General features: G+C 43.6%; 1 protein-coding gene across 1 annotated transcript in view; it reads right to left on the bottom strand.

Annotated features, from left to right (window-relative positions):
- Alk (ALK receptor tyrosine kinase) overlaps positions 1–22,722 on the bottom strand; it is a 719,717-nt gene that overhangs the window by 503,474 nt on the left and 193,521 nt on the right. The window contains exon 2 of the mRNA NM_001169101.3: positions 3,056–3,172. Within this exon, the coding sequence (NP_001162572.1) occupies positions 3,056–3,172 (117 nt within the window). The remainder of the gene's footprint in view (positions 1–3,055; positions 3,173–22,722) is intronic.

The following is a 22,722-nucleotide window of genomic DNA, read 5'->3' as shown; positions in this document are numbered from 1 at the left end:
ACTCAGAGCCCAGTCCTTCAGCCAAGCCTATAACTACATTCATAGGCATAAGAGCCAATGATGAAAAGAAAGTATGTGGGGAGAGCTTGTTTCATATGCCACCTTTCAAAGCCTTGCTCTATTTTCAAAGGCTTGGGGAGGAATGTGTAGCTCTGAGCTCCCCATGATGAAATTATCTATCGTCATTCAAGACAGAGGCCAGAGAGAGCTGGAATCTGATACTGAATGGCACTGAAGAGAATATATTTTATACAACATAAAAGGTCCCGACGTAAATTAGAAGAAATATTGGGAGCCTTCAAAAAGGTAGGTCAAACTTTTTCCTCAAGCAGATAATTACAGGCTGGGGGTGAGTAAATCTTATTAGCCTCTTTCTACCTCGTCTCTTCTCATAAAACACCAGCAAGAAGAAAGCCACTCTCCATGCAGAGTGGACAGCTTGCCTGAGAGAGGAATGGACTGTGGCTGTCAATCATGTCACCTGTGGCTGGGTTGTGGATGTTGCCTTCATCACCCCCACCTGTCCCACCAGGATGGGGCTTAAGCCGGTCAACCAAATATAAAGCTCCATACTAGGCCGGCCAAGACGCCATGATGTCTCCCAATTTGAAGAACTACCCCCCTTTAGGCGGCAATTTCCCAGTTAAATTTCTCTGCCCTTGTTTGAGGACTTAAAATTAATGAAGTTGTTAACATTTCTTAAAATGTCTTTCCTGGCAAGTGAAAGGTATGGATTTATTACTCATGAGCCTTCTGGCCTTTTTGATTCATAGTCATGTAGGCTGAGTCCCACAAAACACCCTTAGGAGATAGGAGACTGGCCCTAAATCTGCCATTAGCCATCTCTGTGCTGGGTCTCAGGGTGAGTCCTCAGTGTCACTCACTGGCAATGGGCTCAGCTGCTAACAGGATTCTTTCTGTAGCCTATGACCTCTGAGAAGGATGAACCCAGCCTTATTCATCCTTGAGTTTGCATCAGGTCCAGAATCTGGCATGGGAATAGCCATGCGATAGACACACTGATGTGGACACAGAAATGGAGGTGTTGATGGTGATCATGCAGTCTCCACAGTCCCCCCAGAACTAAACATGGCAAGAAGATAGAAAGACTCTAAAAGCATCACTGTGCTACATCAAGGAGCTGTCAATCCTGGCACGAACCATCACTTATGATAGAGCTGATGTTGGCACTGTGGTCCAGCACTTGGGCACTAACTGGATAATAGTTTGAATCTGACCAACAAAGAATGGAAATTATGAGCTTCTGGGACATGAGAACAGTTTGAGGGGGACTGTAGAAAACTACTTGATCTATTTTTTGCCCCAGGTATTCCAGTCTTCCAGTTTACTGACAAGGAAGATGGGGCTCAGAGAGAGGAAATGGATTTACTGAGTGCAAGTGGTGGCTAAGATGGCTCTTACTAAACTCCAAAGGCTTTCTGCCTTTGATCTTCAGCCTCCCTCAATGTCCTCTATAGGGAACCAATAGTTGCTGTCTGTGTCACATGAGATAGCCTTTTAGACATTCTACAGTGTATAAAAGTTGTCCTCTAGAAATAATCGATGACTTTGAAAAAGAACTTTACATGTTATCTGAAGACCAGTTGCATAAAACATCTGGTTACAAAGCATCAACCATACAAAAGACAAATTACCAATTATTTATAAATATTTTGTCTTATCATAAGATGCTATTCTGTGTCTGGTTTAAGTAAAATCAAGAAGTAATTCTCATTTGGAATCTCCCAAGAACCACTGTGCCTTCTCTCCCTCTGGGGATACTCAGGAGTGGCAAATAGCATCTCAGCTCAGAGTAGAATCCTACACTGCTTAAGGGGGTTTTATGCATTTCTTTCTTTCAATTTGAAATGAAAGGTGCCTTTAATACAAACCAAGACTAACTGTGTAATAAATGAGGGATGGCAGGCTTCTGGCTGGAGCTTTTCTACAGCGAGTGGAACGTCTCTGTTAGGTGTACTTTAAATAGGTTAGGCCCAAGGGCAGAGACTGAGAAGCAGGAATAGGTAAATATGCCCAGAAGGGCATCTAGAACTCAGCACTGTACTGGGTTCATAAATACTTAATTGAATTAGGTCTGATGAGAGAATTCTATATTGGGAAGCCTTCTGCTTTCATTCATCATGCATAAGCCTTTTGCAGCATCTTCCAGGGAAGGAATAAAACAGGAAGTGAACATAGCATTGTACCTGTCCTCAGGGGGAATACTCCCAAGAAGATGAAGAAATGAAGGTGCTCCCTGAAAAAGTGACAACTCTCTCCTAACCCTGATGTTCCAAGAGCAGAGTCCCTGCTACTGTGAGCTTTTAGGCTGAGCACCGAGAATGAATAATTGTATACCTTGTCAATACAACTTCCTGAGGATTCACTGGACAGCAGCTCACAGGTAGAGCTGGTGGCCTCCAGGGAGAACCAGAACTATAGGAAAACAATAGCAAGTCTGAGGTTAGTGGGCCCACTTGGATACTGTTAAGCTTAGTTCTGCATCTACACAAACCGGAATTGAACCAGCTCTCTTGACCTCTGAGGCTGTTGGACAATCAAATGAGCAGAGAATATGTCAGGTAACCTGTTTGAGAACAGAAGTTAGCCAAATATAACAGAGTCACTGAAGGGGCCCCGGAAGACCTGTGCCCTTCCTAACGACTAACAGCCCGCTCTTGAAGATCCTGGTCTATAGAAATGCTAAAGAGCTTTAAATCCCCAAAATCACAATCAAATACAAATAAACACCACATCGAATAAACAGTGAAGAGAACCAGGGTTCCATGTACTGGGAAGGCTGGGAGGATGGAATTCGTGTGCCAGAAACCCCTTAGCTTTCTCTAGGATTCACAGTGCAACATCTCAGTTAGGATGTTCTGGTGATCAATGGTACTTGAGTGCCCTTGGGGGGGCAGAGGGTACAGTAATATGTTTTTGCTATAGGGGACTGAGGGATTCCTGGATTACTAGTGATCATAGTGGCAAATCAGAGATTCCTCAATTAAAAGACAGTGAAGATGGGTCACAGTATAATTGTCAAAAATGCACTTACCATATCGACTGCGGTGGGAAAGGAAAGGGAAGGAGTCTTTCATTGTCCAGGTGAGATTCCATAGAAAGTTACCAGGAGGAGAAGGCATTTCTGAGGGTGATTCCAAGGAGCTGTGACCTGGACACAAGCAAAGGAAAGAACATTGATTCCTGTGCTTAGGATGGGTCTTCTAGTTGTTACTCAATGTCACTGAAAATGAAAGTTCATAGAAGGCGTTCTGGATACTCAACGAGAAGCTGGGCCAGAGGACTGAGGCACAAATGGACTGAGTGGATCTCAGGCCTGTGGTGTACATTTTTCTATCAAGGGGAGCCATATCTGAGAAGTCTGAATACTGTGAGCGAGTCTGTGCTGAGGCTCTCTGGAAGATGAACTAGAAGCCAGGCAGCTTAATGGCTCCGTCTAATAGCCCTATCCAAAGTCTATTCTGCTGGCGAGCATTTGTGCAACTTTATAGAGAACTTCGATTCATCTCATTCAAATAATGCCTCTACCCCTACACTCAGACTTTGTAGCGTCGTCACCCGATGCTGTTTGCTTGGGTTATTGCCTTATCAATGAGAGGGTTGAAATTGCACTCAGAAGTTACGAGTACTTGACAATTATGTTATTTTCAGGGAGGAGGGGAGCTACATTATGGGTTTCCCATATCCAAGAGGCTACAGAGCCAGAGAGGACAAATGTTTCTGATTTGCATGAGTGCAAAAAAAGGGGGGCTGAGAGAAAAGAGCAGAATGGCATTAGCTCTTTATTTAACAGAACCTCAAGTGGGTTTTGTAGTGAAAGGCCATTATTATCTATCTACAAAGCAAATGAGCGCTCTACATGCTCAAACCCTGCTCTTCCCTGAAAATCCCCAAATCTATCACTATTCGATGAGGTTTTATGGTGGGCAAAGCTTTTTTTCTGTCATAAAGGAAGGGTTTGAGAATTAGTTGCTTAGCAGCTATGGACTATGTGATGAGGCTGGTGGAAGGGAAGGAGGAGAGAAGGGAGCCAGGGTTTCTTCTGCAGTTTCCTTGGTGCAATCTCCTGACCCATCCTTTAGTCCTGTTACAGGATGGCTACAGATGAAAGGGAGGAATCCACAGCCATAGGAGGCCAAAGCAATTTCCCAGCTTCTGCCTCACAGCCTCTTAGACACCTTCTGGAGCAGCAGCAATTCAGGACTACAGGCTATCTCAAAAAGCAAGGAGACACAAACAAAAATTCAGGTTGGGAAGATGGCTCAATCAACAGAGTGTTGGCCATGTGTGGTGGTCTGAATGTGATGTCCATCCTCACTGCTTTCAGAATCAATCCCACACCATGTACTTGGAAAATGTCTAGCTGGGATGCCCAAAGCAGTTTTCTGAGGTTACATCCCTCCACCCTTTCTATTAGCACTTGGGTAAAGCTGACAACATGACCTCATATTACTTCAGTTCTAAGTGGTAAGAAATGATCCCTGTCCTTTTCCCATACATCTGAGGAGAAGCATTGACTCTTGAGTGCCCAGGAAGGGACCTTTACTCTCCTCTCTGGAGAAATTGAAGAAATTAGTTCTGGTCTGTAGAAATTAGAAGTGAATTTGGAGTTACATTTTCCTGTAGCATTTCTACAAAATGGTTCAGAAAGTGCATGGTAAGGGCACAGGAGTTATGCAAGCAAGCTCTAGGGTGTATCTATTTCATCCCTGCTGCTTTAGGGAGAGACGATGAGACTCAGGCAAGGGAACTCAAGAGTACATGAGTTTTCTTGGGTAGACTGAGACATTTTAAAAATCAATAATATGACTGTATGTGACAGCATCCTCTGTAACACCAGCACTTGGGATGCTAAGGTAGAAGGGTTATGAACTTGGGGTCAGAATAGGTGATATAGCAAGACTATCTTCAAGACAGAAACATCAATAAATCAGGCTTAAAGATAGCTCATTCAATAATAAAGTACTTGATACACAAGTATAAGGGCCTGAGTTCAATCTCCAGAACCAATACATCTCCATCTCCATCCCCATCCCCATCCCCATCCCCATCCCCATCCCCATCCCCATCCCCATCCATACACACATATATATGTGTGTGTGTATATATATATATATATATATATATATATATGCTTATTTTAGTTTTTGTTTGGTTTGGTTTGGCTTTTGTCTTATTTTGTTTTGTTTTGAGATAGGGTTTCTCTAAGCAGCCCTGGTTGGACTGGTACTTGCAATGTAGACCAGGCTGGCCTCAAACTTAGAGAATTCTACCAGCATCTGCTTCCTATATCTGGGATTTAAGGGCTAAGCTACTACTCCCAGCCAGTAGCACATGTGTATAATCCTGACACTGGGGAGGCAGAGACAGATGGCTCCCAGGGCCTCACCTACTCAGTCAGATGCATACTGTCGAGAGATTCGTGTTTTGAGAAACAAGGCGGGCAGCTACTGAGGAACAGAGTGGTGTTTCTGGACTCCATGGGCATCTCCAACACTTACACATGTACCCATACCCATACACACACAAATAAAAAATAGAATTAAAGAAAATATGAATTAAGCAGATGTTACCTAGGAACCACACTAAATATTTTAAATATATGATTTCATTTACTTCTTACGGCATAACGAGATGAGACACCTTTATTGAGAACACAGATGGTGGGCAGGGCCTCAAAGTGCCAATTGGCGAAGTCAGCCTGATGCTAATGCCACAGGGATCCCCACATACTGTCGCCAAGTAGACACTGGCTCTCTACAATGCCTGCCAGGGCTCCATAAGTGGTGTTCAAGGTCAGAGGTTACTGCCAAGCATGGCCACTGTGTGAAGAGTCCTAGAAGATGAAACCAAGCCTCTGTAGTGCATAAATATGAATGAAAACTGTCAACTCTATCTGGGTCGTCAGCTTAGCTCAAATGTTGATCAGTCTTGAAGCAACACCAAGACTAAGCCTCCACAATGTCTGCAAATGGTGCCATTTTTTATAACCTTTCTGTTTGGGAATGGTATTTGCTTTTTCCTGGATGGGAAGGATCAAGAGGATTGGGGCAGACTTCAGGAAGCACTTATGGATGTGAGCGGGCAAAGAATGGCAGATAATTTTTTAACCTGGAAGAGGTCCAGGTAATGTATTCAGGTTAAAAAAATGTATCTGAAGGCATTCAAAACGAAAGTCTCTGAGAGCTGAGTCATGAGCCAACAAGGAGACGTGGAGAGCACTGTAGGCTGCCTCTACGGATAGAGGTTTACTCATTGCTGTTGTACCACAAAGTCCAACAAACTGTTTTTACGGTCCTTACAGAAACTCCTAAGAACTCTGGGCTCACAGGATCCTCAAGAACAGTGACTCTCAACCTGTAAGTCACAACCTCATGAAGGGTGGGGTGTGTGTGTCAAAGATCACTTCTAAAGGGTCACCCAAGGCTACCAGAAAACACAGATATTTGCATCATGATTCACAACATTGGAATAATTACAGTTAGGAAGTAGCAACAAAAATAATGTTATGGTTGGGGTCACCACAACATGAGGAACTGTATTCAAGGGTCTGAGTGTTAGGAAGGTTGAGAAGCACTGCCATAGGATGTCCCTGGATCAGTTGAGCATAGTGATTAGCCAGATGAAGTTGGTGGGATAGCCAATGAGAAATCAGCAAAAGGACACCCCACACCCTGCCTGCGTGCCTGAAAAGGTGACTACCAAGGAGAACTCAGCCTACAAAATGAACTTACTTGCCAAAGGTATTGGGACAAGAGCAAATGCTAATCATAGCTCATCGAATGTGCATCACTTTAGAACACATAGACTTAAGGTACCTCACTTCACAGTGCAGAGTAAACGGGCTACATGCTCCCTTCAGAGTTCTGTTCCCTTCCTATCTTCATTCCTGCTGGGAAAGAAGCCTTTGAGGATAAAGGAAAAGTATGCAATAAGAAGCAAGCCATTTAATGAAGAGAAGCATGGTGGGAGGGTGGATGCTAAGCCCAAAGACTTGAGGAGAAAGACTGCCAACCCAAACTGTCATGGACACATTAATTAAGGCAAGCAATTAATGCATGCAATTAATTAAAACACGGTTTTAAAAATTCATGTACATGGCCTGCATCCTCCTAAGGCTGGGTTCAAAAGGTCATCATTGGACATGGGTATGGTTGGGTTTTTATAGCTCAGAGGTAGAGGGTTTCCAAATGGAGAATTTGTCAGGCAAATTTGCAGCATTACAGGAGCCAAAAAACAAAGTAGTCATGACTTTCTGAAATAAAGGTAGGGTTGCAAGATGGTCATAACAACTTTTTGAAACAAAACCATGGTTGCCATTTTCTTGAAGAGTCAGTACAGAACCATGTGTAGTTAAGGTTATAGGTGGGGCATAGCCCAATCCCAGTGAAGCTGATATTTACTCAAAATCAAGAATGAATCTAGGTTGTCTTTATTGTAAGACGGCGTTCAAGCTTAAGATGGAGGAAGGCTGGATTATCAGGTGTCTTTGGACTTTTACTGTGGAAATATGAAGCCGAGGAATTAACAGAGTCTTGGCAGCACACATTAAACAAAGGTTTATGGTTGGGAAGATGTGAATTAAGCTACTGGCTAAAACAGGATGAGTCTTGGACTCCAGGGAATGAAGAGTGGAAAGGAAAGAGAGGAGGGTGGGCAGGAGATGAGCTTCCCGATACCCAAGTGAGCAGCACTGGTGGCCTAAGGAGTCAAATGGAAAGAAACATCCCCTGGACTGGGGTTCTATTGACTGAATACTGTAAGAGCTTCCTCTTCTAATGATTCACTGAATCCTCCTACAGGGCCCCGAGGCATTGTAAAGACAGCGAGCTCTTGCCCTGTTCTCTTTTTCTGCCCCCTACCTCCATGCCATCTTTAGCTTAGATTCCAGCTCCATCTCTCTATAGACATCCCTGTCCCCACCATCTCAATGGCTTTGCCTCTTGCTCCTTCACAGTAGTTTTAAAGCAGCTGGATGTGGTGCTGAGGAGGAGGGAAAGAGGAATACACAATGAAGTTGATAAATCTTACTTTAAATGCACCACCAGGAATGCCCAGGACTGCTTAGAAATCCCACTCTATTCCCCAAATCATTCTAGCGTGGCTATTTCCAGCTTTAGCTTGTCAAAGCTTCCATTTCACTCATCTCTTCAGTCAACAGCCTTGTTTCTTAGTTCACCGAGGAAACTGAAATATCTGTACTCATGACCAGGAATTAGAACCTGGCGTCACTCCTATTCGAAGGATCTACTGTTTATCCTCTTCAGTAGTATCAACCCCTTCTCGGGGTGCTAATCTTATTCTCAAGTAGTCTACTGTCATAATGGATCCCCCCCAGCCCCAGTATCAATGATTTTTTCCCCTTCACAAAGTACCAGGCTGAACTAAACCACAGAAAGCATGAACCTTCTTCAGACTCTTTAGCCACAAACACCATGGCAACTTTCCTCTAAAGCCAAATCTCTTCAGGAGTTTGTCTCTCCATTCTTTCTGCCGCCTTGCCTAAAATAAACTAAAAAGGAAGGATTGTGTGGTTTCTGGTCACTGCCAACCCTAATCTTGATCTTACAAACTGTGCGCAGTGTTTGACCCAGCTGACACATCCCTATTTCTTGACCTTCTCATAACATAGTTGGTCACACAGTCCTAACACTGGTGGTAGGTCCTGTTCATTCTTCTTTGCCAGAAAGTCCATGATAAACAGGAAAAAAGTCTCCATTTCTTGCTCACCCTTGTCTGGGAAATTTTATAGCTATGCAATGTACTGTGTCACAGTGGTCCTGACCAACTAGCAGTGACCAATGACCAAGAAGTTCAAGGTATCCTAGGACCTAACTGAGAACTCTTGGCTGACCAACAAAAAGACTGATTTTAAAGAAACTCACAGTAGTCTAGATACCCACATTCATTCACATGTACATTAGCACCTTCAAAAACTCAAGATTTTTCTTTGTCCTTAGAGAACCACTCAGTGAATTTCTCCTTGCCTAGCATGAAAATAAGCTCAACTTTAAAGAAAAAAATCTGTGGGATATTCGCCTTCCCTTTTGAGACTTTTTTAAGTGTTGAGAACCATGGGTGTTCTTTTCAACTAAACTCACTTTCAGAACATCTCCTACAGTTGCACAGTAAAATACAGTTAAATACCACCTCTATGCCAATGCTACAAGAATTATATCTCCATGCCCAATCCCTCATCGAAGAAGCAGAATATATCTGCTCACCTACATCAGATCTTCGTTTCATTGTCTTTCCATGTTCTTGCCTGATAAGTGTTTCAGACGTAACATGGGCAAAGTCAACCTCTTTATACCTTCTACCTAAACCTGATTTCAGAATCTTAGTTAATACTAATGCTCAGTTGCTTGGGCCAAAAGCTGAGAAGCAGTCTCACACTTCCTGTCAATTCATCCACAATTCTCGATGGCTCCACTTGAACTGTATGCTTTCTCCCCATCACCTCTCAGCCTGACTACTGCTGTCTGTGGAAACCCAGCAGGTTTCCCTGCAATCTGTCCTTCACACATCAGTTAGATTGACAATCCACCCCTGGAAGTTTCTTTCTATTGCCTAGCTTCAAAGGACTCCATATGATCTGACCCTGAGTTCGTGCTCTGATTTCATTTCTAACCATTTTCCCTTCCCTGTGAGTTCAGGCTTATAGGATGCCTTGCTGTTCCTCAAATTCATTGGGGGCACTCTCATCCCAGGGCTCTGCAAGGACCATTCTCTAACCTCATCTCAGAAACATGTGGCCACTCCTTCCCTTCCCTCCTGTACAGTTGTCTACCCTGTATTTCCTTAGAAAAATTTCCCTGATCACTCTGAGGATCCAACATTCATTATAAACCATGTTTCCCCTCTTCACCCTATCTTCTACTATTTTTCTATACATATGTTTTATATATGTGTGTATACACACACACACACACACACACACACACACACACACACACACACGTACATTGACTTGCTTTTTTTTCTTTTCTTTTCTTTTTTTTTTCTTTTTCTTTTTTTTCGGAGCTGGGGACCAAACCCAGGGCCTTGCGCTTGCTAGGCAAGCGCTCTACCACTGAGCTAAATCCTTGACTTGCTTTTTGTATACTTCTGGAACTAGTCATTACTGTTAGCAGACTTGGCACATAGTAGGCACTCAACAAGCACTTGTCCAATGAATGAAAGAAAATCCCTGGAGAATATTAGTAATTTTGAAACCATTTAGATAGTTATTTAACTTCCGGTTCAGAACATACTTGGAGGAATATCAATTGTATGAAAGTGATGACAAGAATAGGAATAAAGCATGTGGAGCTGGAGAGGTGGCTCAGCGGTTAAGAGCACTGACTGCTCTTCCGGAGGACCCACGTTCAATTCCCAGCAAACACATGGTGGCTCACAACCATCTGTAATGGGACCCGATGCCCTCTTCTGGTGTGTCTGACAGCTACAGTGTGCTCATATAAATATAATAAAATAAATCTTTTTTAAAAAAGGAATAAAACATGTTCTAAAATCTCCCAGGTTTTAGTAGAGGCAAAACCAGACAAAATGTGAGTGATGTACTATTTAAATACTGACCAGCCACTCTGTGTATGAGTGTAGGCGAGTGTATGTGCATGCCCATGTGTGCTTGATCGCATGTATTTGTTTGTCTGGAGGCCAAAGATACTTCAAGTATCTTCTGTTGCCTTATCCCTGAGACAGGGTCCCTTCATTGAACCTTGAGCTCACCGGTTTGCTAGACTATCTGGCTAGCAAGAGCACACGTCTGGTGTTGCAGGGCTATAACACCACACCTAACTTTCACACAAGCTTTAAAACAGATGTTTAAACTCAAGTCTCCCAGGCTAGTGTAGCACTTTCCAACTGAGCTCTCTCCAGCCCCCTATGTCTTAATGTCTTACACTTCTATCTCCATTAGAGAGTACAAGTCCCTTTCCAATATGGAGGAGATTCTGTATAATAAATACAATGTCTAAAAATTAAAGTGCTTGTCCAGAGTACTCTTCTGTTATTCACTAGCTGACTGTTAACTTGGCACACTGTCAACTACCTTGAATAAGCGAATTTCAGCCAATAGGTTATGTCTGTACTTCAGATCTTCATTTTTGTATATCTTGCAGTGTGTCCATTAATCTAAGCCAATATGCATAATATAGTGGATTTATCATATGTGTGTCAATAGAAGTAATAACAAGATATGCATGTGAGCCAGAGATTTACATGATTACCCTAGGTTCCCTCTGAACCATGGTTTATAAACCCACATCAATAAAATGTAACAAGAGCCTTTATTTGAAACACTCCTGGAGTGCTCTCGCCATCCTGGTCCACGTTTTACTTATTTGTTTTCCTTCCAACAATAAAACAATCACTAACAGCTTGCTGGTTATGCCCCCTCATTTGAAAACACACTTAATAATGCATTATTTTACAATGATTTTGTGTCACACAAGACAAAGCCTAATGTGGTCAAATAAATACCCATCCGGATGTCAAACTCCAGTAAGCAGGCAGGGTTCTACAAAGAGCACAGGGCAGGCCTCATGTGGGGACTGGCAGTAAGGAAAATGGTTTGCTCTTTCCTGAGCTAGCCCCCACCTGTTCCTGGAGAGGAACACTCTTGGTGAAGTCACCCAGCCGTTAAGTGTTACCGATGATGATGGAGTTTTGCAACAGGCAGCGAATCGAGTCTAAAAAGCAGAGATGTGATTTTCTTTTTTAAGAGAAAGGAAAAGAGGGAGATGGCAGATGTACTCTTTATCTTAAAGACCCAGACCTCCCACACCTATTCTGGGCTGGAAAAAGAGGGGGTTGAACTAGCTTCTTGCTAACAACCCCTCTGGTTCGTGCGTATTTGTTTTTCTATACTCTGAGCTCTCACGGTTTTCATCCAGCTGGCTCATTCAGAGAGGAGCTATTAATGTCAGGGGTGGAATCTGAATGGGATGAAACAGCCCTCCCCCAGCCCTGCTCCTGCACACCTTTCTCTAAGTTCCTCTCCTTCCTGCCAGAAACATGTATGCTCTTTCTTTGGAGCGCAAGTCCTAAAGCAAAAATTACTTTCATAATAGTCTCCTGTACCATTGAAAGTCAGCTCCAACACATGTTTCTTGCCTTTTCCCATGTCCCAAGAGACCCTGTTTATAACTGTGGAGTTCATTCAGTGGTGAAGCACATCTGTCAGCCTGCGAAAGCAGGTACTCCTTTCAGGGCACGACATTAAAAAACACTACAGAAGACAAAGAAAATCGCTACTGTGGCCCGTGCCCTCACAGGGTTGATTACCCAAAATAACTACTACCAAGGAAGATAGAGATACACCAGGAAGGGAATCCTGTACACAAGCACAAATACACACATGACTGAAGCCTAATACGTTGACCGCTTTTGACCTTCATGGTGGTTTGGATGAGAGTGACAACCCCTATGCTCATGTATCTGGTTGCTTGGTCCCCGGTTGGTGGAACTGTTTGGGAAGGATTAGGAGCTGTGATTTGGAGCAGCTGTATCACTGGGAGTAGACGCTGATGTTTAAAAAGTCTCCCTCTCGCCCTTCCCCTCTCCCCCTCTCCCTCCCCCTCCCCTTGGCCCTCCCCCCCTCTCTCTCTGCACGCTACTTATGGACCAGATGTAAGCACTCAGATACTGCCTGCCTGCTCCCGAGCTCTTCGTCATGATGATCATGGACTCTCACCCCCTTGAACTGTGAGTACCAATAAAGGTTTTCCTTTAGGAGCTGAAGAGATGGCTCTGTGGTTAAAAGCATTGCCTGCTCTTCCAGATGTCCCGAGTTTAATTCCTACCAACCATATGGTCCATCTGTAATGGGATCCGATGCCCTCTTCTGGTGTGTCTGAAGTCAGCTTTAGTGTACTCATATATATAAAATAAATGAGTAAATCTTTAAAAACAGGCTTTCCTTTGCAAGTTACATTGGTCACGATCTCTTATTATAGCAATAGACAACTTTTCTATGCTTTTCCCCATTCATCACCTGTCACATGTTCTATAATCTTGTTATTAGTCTCTGAGCTTTTGTCCAATCTAATATACCTAGAACATCTCTCTCACCTCTGCCTCCCTATAGGATTTTTCTCTTTTTACTCTATTCTCTTTCACTTTTCTTTTACTTTTTCTAAGGCAGAATCTTGTTACAGAGCCTAGGCTGGTTTTCTGGAACTATATATGTGCTGTCACCTAGGAGATCCTCTTTTAAATGGTCAACCAAATCCACGTCCCTTAAGGTCCCCATCCTCTCTCAGCTGGACCCCCATCAAGACAGTTGATCTAGGATTCATCTTGTGCCAAGCAAATCTTGAACTTGGTCTTTGCCTGCTTGACCATTAAGGCTGCCCAAGGACAGGCATTTAGACTACTCTTCAGACAGGCGATATCAGCTACCTTGGATGCTTATGATCATGCATTACAATAGCCATTGACTTTATTCACAAATCCTAGCCTTCAGATCTGTTTTTCATGTTGGATTTCATTTTTCTTTACCTTCCTTCCTTTCTTCCTTTATTTTGTTTCTTATAAGGCTAGAGGAAAATATTAGAAAAAATTTTCATGGAGGAGGCCTTTGTTTTGACTCATGTAGAATAGACTGCTCAGTCAGTGTCAGGGGCAAAGTCAGATAAGGGCAGAGACCTATTTCATCAGATGAAATACCACATTTCTGTAGGTAATTCACAATTCATAGCCAAAGTCAAATCATGAAGACGGTTGCACTTCATGCCCTCTTCAAAAGTTATCTCTCTCTTTAGCCAATCCTATGCCATGACATTTTGTCTTAACTAGAGATGACCTCATTCTCCCAAGCTAGCTGCTCCTGACCTGCCTGTGAGATGTCTTCTCTTGCTCTTGATATGCTTGGTCACTACCAATCCTCCCTAACTTAGATTTCAGTTGGTGTAGGAAATTAACTAACATGTTTACTAACCTGAGAGAAGAATAGAGAGTATATGACTCTCTAGGTGACCTGATTTGTAACACATACTTTCCATGCCAACACCTGTGCCCACATCACAAGAGCCTCCATTAGCAGGGCACCACTGCCCACTCTAGGACTGTTTCTGTGGCTTGCTTATCCACCACTCTTTATGACATTCGCTCCACTGTGATCTCAAACCTATTTTCTCCCCCGAAAACATGTTGACTAGAATAATAATCAAAAGAAAGACTTTGAACTGCCACTAGGCCTTTCATCTTGTGATCTCAGAGAGCTTTACCAGGCACTAAATAATTAATGTCCTGAAAGTGACACAAAGATGGGCCAGCCTGCAAAATCAAGTCCATCAACAAAAGGCCTTTCTCTATTGGAGCAAGGGAGTAGTTATAGGGATAATCACCCACTGTGAGTCCAGCAGTCTCCAGGGAGGTGGACAAGAGGCTATAAACCATTCAAGAACAATTGGCTTTTCTCTTGACCTGTTTTGAGTTTAAAAGTGACAGTTACCAGGGTAACCACTGGGATAGTGCAGCAACCACTCTGGAAAGGGCATCAGCCACTTTCAGGAAGGGATCTTCAACAGGGAAAAGTGGATAGTAACTATTGTACATTGACCATGACATGTCCTCCAGTGACATCCACTGTATGATATTACAATGACCCTGTTAGTTAACCTCTTTTTAGAGATTTAGAGATTAGAGCTCAGAAAACATAACTACCCTATACCAGGTCAGTGTATTACTCTTCTGTTTGCTGTGAAGAAAAATAAAAGCCAACAGGGGCAACTTCAGGGAAGAAAGGGTTATTGTAGCTCCATCATGGTAGGAAGGCTTAGTGTTAGGATCATGGGGTGACTAATCACATTATATCAATAGGCAGGATCCAGAGAAAGAGAGAGGAGGGGTAGGGGGAGAAGAGAGAGAGAGAGAGATGAATGCTAGCACTCAGCTTTATGCTTCTCCCTTTTTAATTGAGTTTTGAACCCAAACTCATAGAGTAGTGAAGTAGACCTTTTCTTGCTTAAACCTCTCTGTAAGCACACCCATCGATGTGTACAAATTCAGTAAAATTAACAATGAAGATGAGCTATTAAAACTTATCTTAAAAAAAAAAAAGAAACAGTATTTGGATAGAGCACATACCTGCTATTCATGGATTTGTGGACCAGCCAGGCATATCCCTCTGTAACCTAAGTCCCTATACATGGCAATTCCCTCAAAGAACTGGGACACTTAATTCAATACCATTGGAGATGGATCAGATCACACATGCTTCCAGTGTTCTCCAAAATGAAGACAGACATTTGGGTCAGCCAGGAAGGTAACCCAGAAACCTTCAGTCATGGCAGCAGGCTCTTCATAGCCTTGGGCTCATGCAGCACTGTTTCCACGGCAACTACCATAAGTTTGATGCCCTGGGCTCTTGAGATAGGGCATTGACTTGTTCATGAAGATTCTTGGGGTAAGGGATGGAAAAGGCACAGAGCATTTTCTAAGAACCTTGAATCCTTTCTGTCATTCTTCATGTACTTAATACCCATCTCAGTTCAGGAAAAAAGAGTCTGTTCAGGAGACCAGAATCTAGATTCTCTCAGGCCCATCCTCCAGAGATCAGAAGCAGAGCTCTCACAGACAAGTATGCTTGACAGAACCCAGGTTCTGAGTGCAAGGACGCTCCTGCGTGATCTTGTGAAGCTGTTTAACCTTTGCTGAAGCTTAGTTTCACTGCATATAAAAGGGAACTCATCATGGTTTCCTACCCAACTTTACAGAAGCTCTGAGAATTAATGAGACAGCATACACAAAGCCCTTAGGCTCTTCTGAACAAAAGTCTCCCAGAAATCCTTGTGCTCTTACTAAGGGGCATTGTCATGATGATACATTTTCAAGTAGTCTTCACCTGTATTACTAAAATAAACTTGGCTTGGATTAAAACAGATAGGCCAACAAACTAATTTGCTTTGCCCTTCCCAGATACTCCATCACCCTCTGCTTCCATCCATCTTGTCCTGTGAACAGCAGTGGTCACTGGTACCCTTGACCCCTATTGCAGAGCTTCGGAGTGAGAGTTGGAAGGGACCATAAAGGCAATTTGTCTATGTCTTCCCATCACATATACAAGGCGGCTGAAGCACGGCGAGGGACACGCTTTACCCAAGGTCACCTCACAAGCAAAGAATGAGAAAGCTGATCTCTCTATCCTCTGTTTCTCTATTTTGTGTCCCCCTTAACCATGGAAATAGTGAAGAAAACAGGAAGGGAAAGAAACAGGGACGTGTGTTTCTAAGCTTCAAAACTTGTAGTGCTTTCCATAATGCTCTGGAGTGAAAAATCAAAATCAAAATCAAAACAAAACAAACCCCCAAACTAAACTAAGAAAACATTAAGAAGAAATTCTCTCTCTCTCTCTCTCTCTCTCTCTCTCTCTCTCTCTCTCTCTCTCTCTCTCTCTCAGTGTGTGTGTGTGTGTGTGTGTGTGTGTGTGTGTGTGTATGGTTGGCACAGGATGTCCCCATGCCAGGCTCCTGTGAAGTGTCTTATTATTCCCAATAATAAGACTCAAAGAGACTGAGTAACATTTGAAGCCTAGGAAGCAAAACATATACATGTGAGATGTATTCATTCAATTATCAGATCCTGAACAGCTCTTAGGTGTCTGTCTCTGTTCTTGGAACCTAAGCTGCCTTTATGAGCAGAAGCAAATACTGTGCTTGCCTTGGTTACTCTTCTATTGCTATGAGAAAATGCCCTGACCAAGGCAACCCAAGGGAGTTTGGCTAATAGTTTCAGGGGACACCCCATCATGATGTGGAAGCCACAGCATTAGGAGCTGAGGGAAGTGACTGCAGTGTCCACAGTTAGGGAGCAGAGACTGATGAACAATGATGCTCAGTTTCCTCTCTTTCTATTCAGTCTAGGAATTCTCTCTGTGAAATGGCTCACGTTAATGGCGGGTTTTCCTATCCCCTATCTGGCTAATCTAGATACCCACTCCCCAAGATCCTTTCCTAGCCGATTGTAGGTGCTGCCAAATTGACAACTGAAATCATCACAGCCCACTTGAAGATCAGAGTGTGAAGTGGAATGAAGGGTTGAAGCCTTAAGCATTAGAATACACCTGCAAGTAGCTTGTGTTCTCATGCTAATTATGTTACCCAAAAACCTGTTTACAGTATCCCATGTGTAGGACTAAAGGAAGCCCATCCTCATTTGTTTTTTACTGGCTAATAAAGTTAGCAGTGGCCAATGGCTGGGCAGGGAGACAGAGGTGTTGCTTTTAGGATTCCCAGAAGGAAAGAAGACAGGATGCTACTATGATGAGAGCATAAGAGACTGATAGACATTGGACATAAGAGACCACACTGGAAAGATATAGAAGAGAGAGATAGCAGACATGTAGGTGCAGAGGAAAAGCAGTCTCAGGAGGGCTGCCCAGCAGGGTCCAAGGCAGCAAAGATGAAATATAGATTTAATAAGTATTAACTCAGGAATATTAGAGGGGTGTGTGTTAGCCACATGGAGTAAGGGAGTGGCCCAACTGTTGAGATGCTTAGAGCATCTTAAAAATAAGTGTGTGTGTGTGTGTCTGTGTGTGTGTCTATGTGTGTGTGTCTGTGTGTGTGTCTGTGTGTGTCTATGTGTGTGTCTATGTGTGTGTCTGTGTGTGTGTCTGTGTGTGTGTCTGTGTGTGTGTCTATGTGTGTGTGTCTGTGTGTGTGTCTGTGTGTGTGTCTGTGTGTGTCTATGTGTGTGTGTGTCTGTGTGTGTCTATGTGTGTGTGTGTCTGTGTGTGTCTATGTGTGTGTGTCTGTGTGTGTCTATGTGTGTGTGTCTGTGTGTGTGTGTCTGTGTGTGTGTCTGTGTGTGTCTATGTGTGTGTGTGTCTGTGTGTGTCTATGTGTGTGTGTCTGTGTGTGTCTATGTGTGTGTGTCTGTGTGTGTGTCTATGTGTGTGTGTCTGTGTGTGTGTCTATGTGTGTGTGTCTGTGTGTATATGTCTATGTGTGTGTGTCTGTGTGTCTATGTGTGTGTGTCTGTGTGTGTCTATGTGTGTGTGTCTGTGTGTGTGTGTCTGTGTGTGTGTCTGTGTGTGTCTATGTGTGTGTGTCTGTGTGTGTATGTCTACGTGTGTGTGTCTGTGTGTGTATTTCATTTGTGTGAATCCAATACCAGAAGTTTAGAGCGGATTAACATATCACTGCTACACTTCTACAAAGCCTTGTCCTGTGTGTTGTGAAGGAAAGGGTGGATGTGCAGCTCTTGGATGCAGAAAGAGGAGGACTATGCCTTTAAGGTCCCTTCCAACTCTCACTCCGAAGCTCTGTCACAGGGGTCAAGAGTTCCAGTGACCACTGCTGTTCACAGGACAAGATGGAAAGTTCAACTTGATTAGGAAGGTTAGGAGAAGATACCTGAAAAGCTGATGCTTCAGATGAGAATTAGTGTGGATGGCTGGAGTGAAGCAGTTCGAGAGAGTAGGTTAGTGTTGGCGGTTACAGAAGGCCGGCGTCTACTCAAACCCACATACCTCTCAGTCTATAGCATCTATTCCATTCCTTAGGTTGCTCATGCTGCTTCCAGCCCAGGACTCTTTGGGCATCATGTCAACTGTCTTGAATTAAACACAGCAGGAAGACACTGACAGGACATGGCTGCCTGTAACATTCTCCTGAGAATGGCAGATCAGCCAGGAATGACTTGGCAAGTCTTATCTGTCTTTTCAGGCGACATCCTTGTGCCCTCTGTTTGACACTATTACCAAGTTTTCCTACAGTGAGAGCACCTGGAACTTAGGGACCAGACCCTTGTGCTGTGCTTGGCTTTGAAACCTGAAATTCCCTCTGGAAAAGAGAAGGGTTGCAGCTTTCCCTGGATCTTGGAGCCATCTAGCTCCTGCCAGATCTGGATCTGCAGACACTCTTCATGACAGTGTGGGCTGACAGTGTGGGAGCCTGGCTTTGACAAGTATAGTTTATTTTCCCTTCGAGGATTAGGAAGTGAGACTAAAGGACAAGAACAAAAGAACGAGAAGGAAAATGAGAGGGGAGAAGGTGAGGGAGAGACAGCAGGTTAGGGACTAGCAATGTGGGACAGGCCTAACACAAAGAAGCGAAGCAAAGTGAAGAGGCAGAGAACTGATCTGAGATTTTTCACTGTTTGGAAGTTACAGAGAGAAAGTTATTCACAGCGCTGCTGTAAAAAGGCTATAAAATACCTTGGGGAAAACACAAAAGTCACGCCACCACCGTACAGATGAGCACCCTGGAATTAGCTGCCAAAGAAATGCCTGAAGAGAGGGAACTCAATGGCCCTGGTGGTGGCCTCCTCCCTTTCCCCTCCAGGCTCACATCCCCGTCCAAATAGCCTGGCTCTGCAAGTAGAGGCAGTAATTTGAAGCCAGCGAGTGTGAAGGAATGTCGGGACAGCCATTTGCCTTCACGCAGTACATCTTCAGTGTATCTGTTAGGAATATAATTTAAAATATACTTCAGCTTTGCTATAGGAAGCCTGAAGAAAAAAAGAAGGAAAAAAAAACAGGAAGGTCTACAGAAAAAAAAATAAAAAAAAAACAGCCACATCTCCAGCTTCCAGGGAGCTTGGTGTTAATATTTTACAATGTAGTTTCACAACTTGGTTTTCTCTCACTAACAATGTAGCATTCGACTGGGAAGTGGCTGAGAAACCCCTCTCCAACTGTTAGGTCTGCCTACCATGCTGAGAGTAGAAGTTACCCTTCTCGACCACCTAGGGACACAGCATCAGTCAGCTTACACCCTGATTTGGATGCTGAAGCCATGGAAACCTGAAGTCTTCTCAGCCCCAGGCAAAGGCCTGACTTTAAAGGTTCTGAGACAACAAGGCTAGCCCTTAGCAGGAAGGGCACTTGGATGTGTAGGCAGGATGAAACAGATGCCCTGTGATATGCCTCCCCAGAACGAGTGGGCACAGGAGTCAGTACCTTCTGCTCTGACGGGCATCTTTCAGAATTCTTAAGAGAAGACTAGAAAATGTGTTGTGCTGGTTCTTGGACCTAATGGTAGGCATAGCACATTGGTTTTGTGATTCAGAAAGAATGAAAACACTGGATCTCCATCTTACTCTCCCCAAGGAACAACCAATGGGAGTGAACTAGAAATAGAGTCTTAAGTCAGTAGCCAGTTCAGAGAAGCTCCAGAGACCCTTCATCCAACCCTTTGGCCTCTATAATAGTTTTTACAAGATAAGAAAATATATTCCAACTCACAGAAGAAGAAGAAAAATATCAAGGCAGGTAAATCACTACTTTCTAACCCTTTTTCAATTCACTCATTAAAAGCAATAAATGAGAATGTTGCTACAGCAACATTACAAGGGCAGACAGAAGAAGATGGCCACAGTGAAAATACTTGGCTGAAGGGCTTCCAGCATTCTCGGTCTGGCTGGCTCTACCTCCTTGAGTACTGGAGGACTTAATGCTTGAGAGTTCTTGTACGTCTACTGGCGACTGAAGCTCAGGAATGACCCTGGACCACAAGCTCTAGACATGGGCACTAGACCATCATCTCCAAAGACATCTGCAAATAGCAGCAGAGAAGCTGGGCCCAGAGTATTCTCCGGGCAGGTGTAGAGGTTTCAGAAGCTCAAGTCAGGCCCAGTGTCATTTACCTCCGGCTGCCTGCAGATCTGAATGTAGACCTCTTAGCTGCCTCTCCAGCACCACGTCTGTCTGTATGCCAGCATGCTTTCCGCCATGACAGTGGACTAAACCTCTGAACTGTAAGCCGCTCCCAATTAAATACTTTCCTTTATAAGAGTTGCCACGGTCATGTGTCCCTTCACAGCAATAGAAGCCCGAACTAAGACACTAAACTTTGAGAAATCGCTTTGAAGAGTGGTTTCTAAAATAATGAACTCTTTGTCTGCAAGGGGCAATCTACCTTCCCGAGACTTCTCAGGTCTTGCTGTCCTTGGAGAGTCCTGGCAGCCGCAGACACCATGGCTGCTGACATCAGGTATAAAAGAAGCTAACCCCCGAGCCTGCTGAATAAATGATTATATTGGATCTAGGTAGGTCACACTCACAGAGGGTATATGCAATATTAAAAGTTTGGATGGAAAATGAAAATATTTCTTTAAATCCCCTATTATCTATAGATGCAAACCCAAGATTTCCATTTTATCAGGATGAGAGGAATCTAGTCCAAGAAAAGCAGCTGTGGCTCTACAGTGGACGTATTTGGAGCAGGAGAACGAAACACGGGCTAATTGGAGAATACTAGCTCTGTTGCTTTTCTCTGTGCATTGGAAACCGTTCGGATTCCTAGGGGATTGCTGCCACTGACCTGTAGAGCTGCTATAGGGAAGGAACGTCATTTCCCTGCCTATTGCTTATACTCTACAGCAGGACCAGAAAGGAGCCTCCCTCCTCTGGCTGCCATGCACACAGGGTAACCTTGGTATTTGTGCAGGATGAATCCAGAGACTTCTGAAATCCCCACATTCACGAGTCCTGCTGCAGCCTATCATCACCTCCATAAAAATGCATTATCATAACAGGCAGAAAACAACAAATCTCTCACTGTCTAAGTGACTCCCAACCACACCCCAACCTAAGAGCATGGCATTTTCAAAGTCCTATCTCAGCAAAATGACAATTTATTACAGAGAGTGTAATTTGGGTTTGCTTGCAAATAGTCGAACGGTAACCATTAAAGCTGCCACTGCTGAGAACCTGTTGGAGTTAGACTATGAGAAGGGCTAAAGACAGATGCCCAATCTGCTTTTCCACCTCTGCTGAGGTCACACACTCTGAAATAGGCAGGGGAGGCAAGAAATGTGGGACATTTCAGACTGTCAGCCTGACTGCCTCACTATCCACACATGGAGGTCTGTCAGCATTAAGGCTTGAGGTCAGTGACAATAACATTCATATTAACTTCAGTGACCTTGAAACAGTTGAGGGAGGCATAGTGATGGGTTGCTAGTTGCTATGGTGCTAAGGACTTACTCTTTGTGTTTCTCAACTCCAAATCTATATGTTGAAATTAAGGGACATGTGTCCAAATAATATATACAAGTAGAGATCTCCCATATCAATAAACTAGAAAGTGGGCTCTCACCAGGCAGAACATCTGTCAATGCCTAGATTGTAGTTCCTCAACTTCCAGAAATATTAGAAATAAACTTCCATTGTTTCTAAGATCCCTGGCCACCAGTGATTTTTTTTCTTGTAGCACCCAGAACAGTCTAAGCTTGGAGGTCCTAAAGATGAAGACATTGAGTGTTTGACCTTCAAGAATGGATGCAAATAAGCTGAATATAAAGGATAAAAAAACACTAGAATGGGATGTGCTTTTCACAAAGGCGGAAGCTAAGATCTGAGTAAAAAGAAATTTGCTATGAAAGCATGTAGGAGGGGCAGACACTAAAGAGAGTCACACAATGGGCTGGCAAGGCTGTCACCCTGCAAAGGCAGCCCTGCAGGAGAGAAAACAACCACCTTATTGATAAGCCTCATCACCTAACAATTAGAGACAGAACCAGGGAGAATGTAGCGCAACAACATGGGGAATCTCAGATTATTCCCTGTCTAATCTGAGTGAATGAGCTCAGACATCAGGCTACCTGAACACAACTCAGAGCTCTACCATTTACTAGGACCTGTGTGACCTCAAGTCAGCTACTCAGCCTCTCTGGGCCAAACCCTCTCTGATCATCTTGATGATGTCATTAGAAAGTGATTAAGGACCACTTAGCACGATGATGCCTTCT

This window comes from Rattus norvegicus, chromosome 6 (assembly GCF_021556685.1).
Source record: "Rattus norvegicus strain SHRSP/BbbUtx chromosome 6, alternate assembly SHRSP_T2T, whole genome shotgun sequence".
NCBI classification, from domain to species: domain Eukaryota; kingdom Metazoa; phylum Chordata; class Mammalia; order Rodentia; family Muridae; genus Rattus; species Rattus norvegicus.
This window is presented reverse-complemented; position numbering and strand designations above follow the sequence as displayed.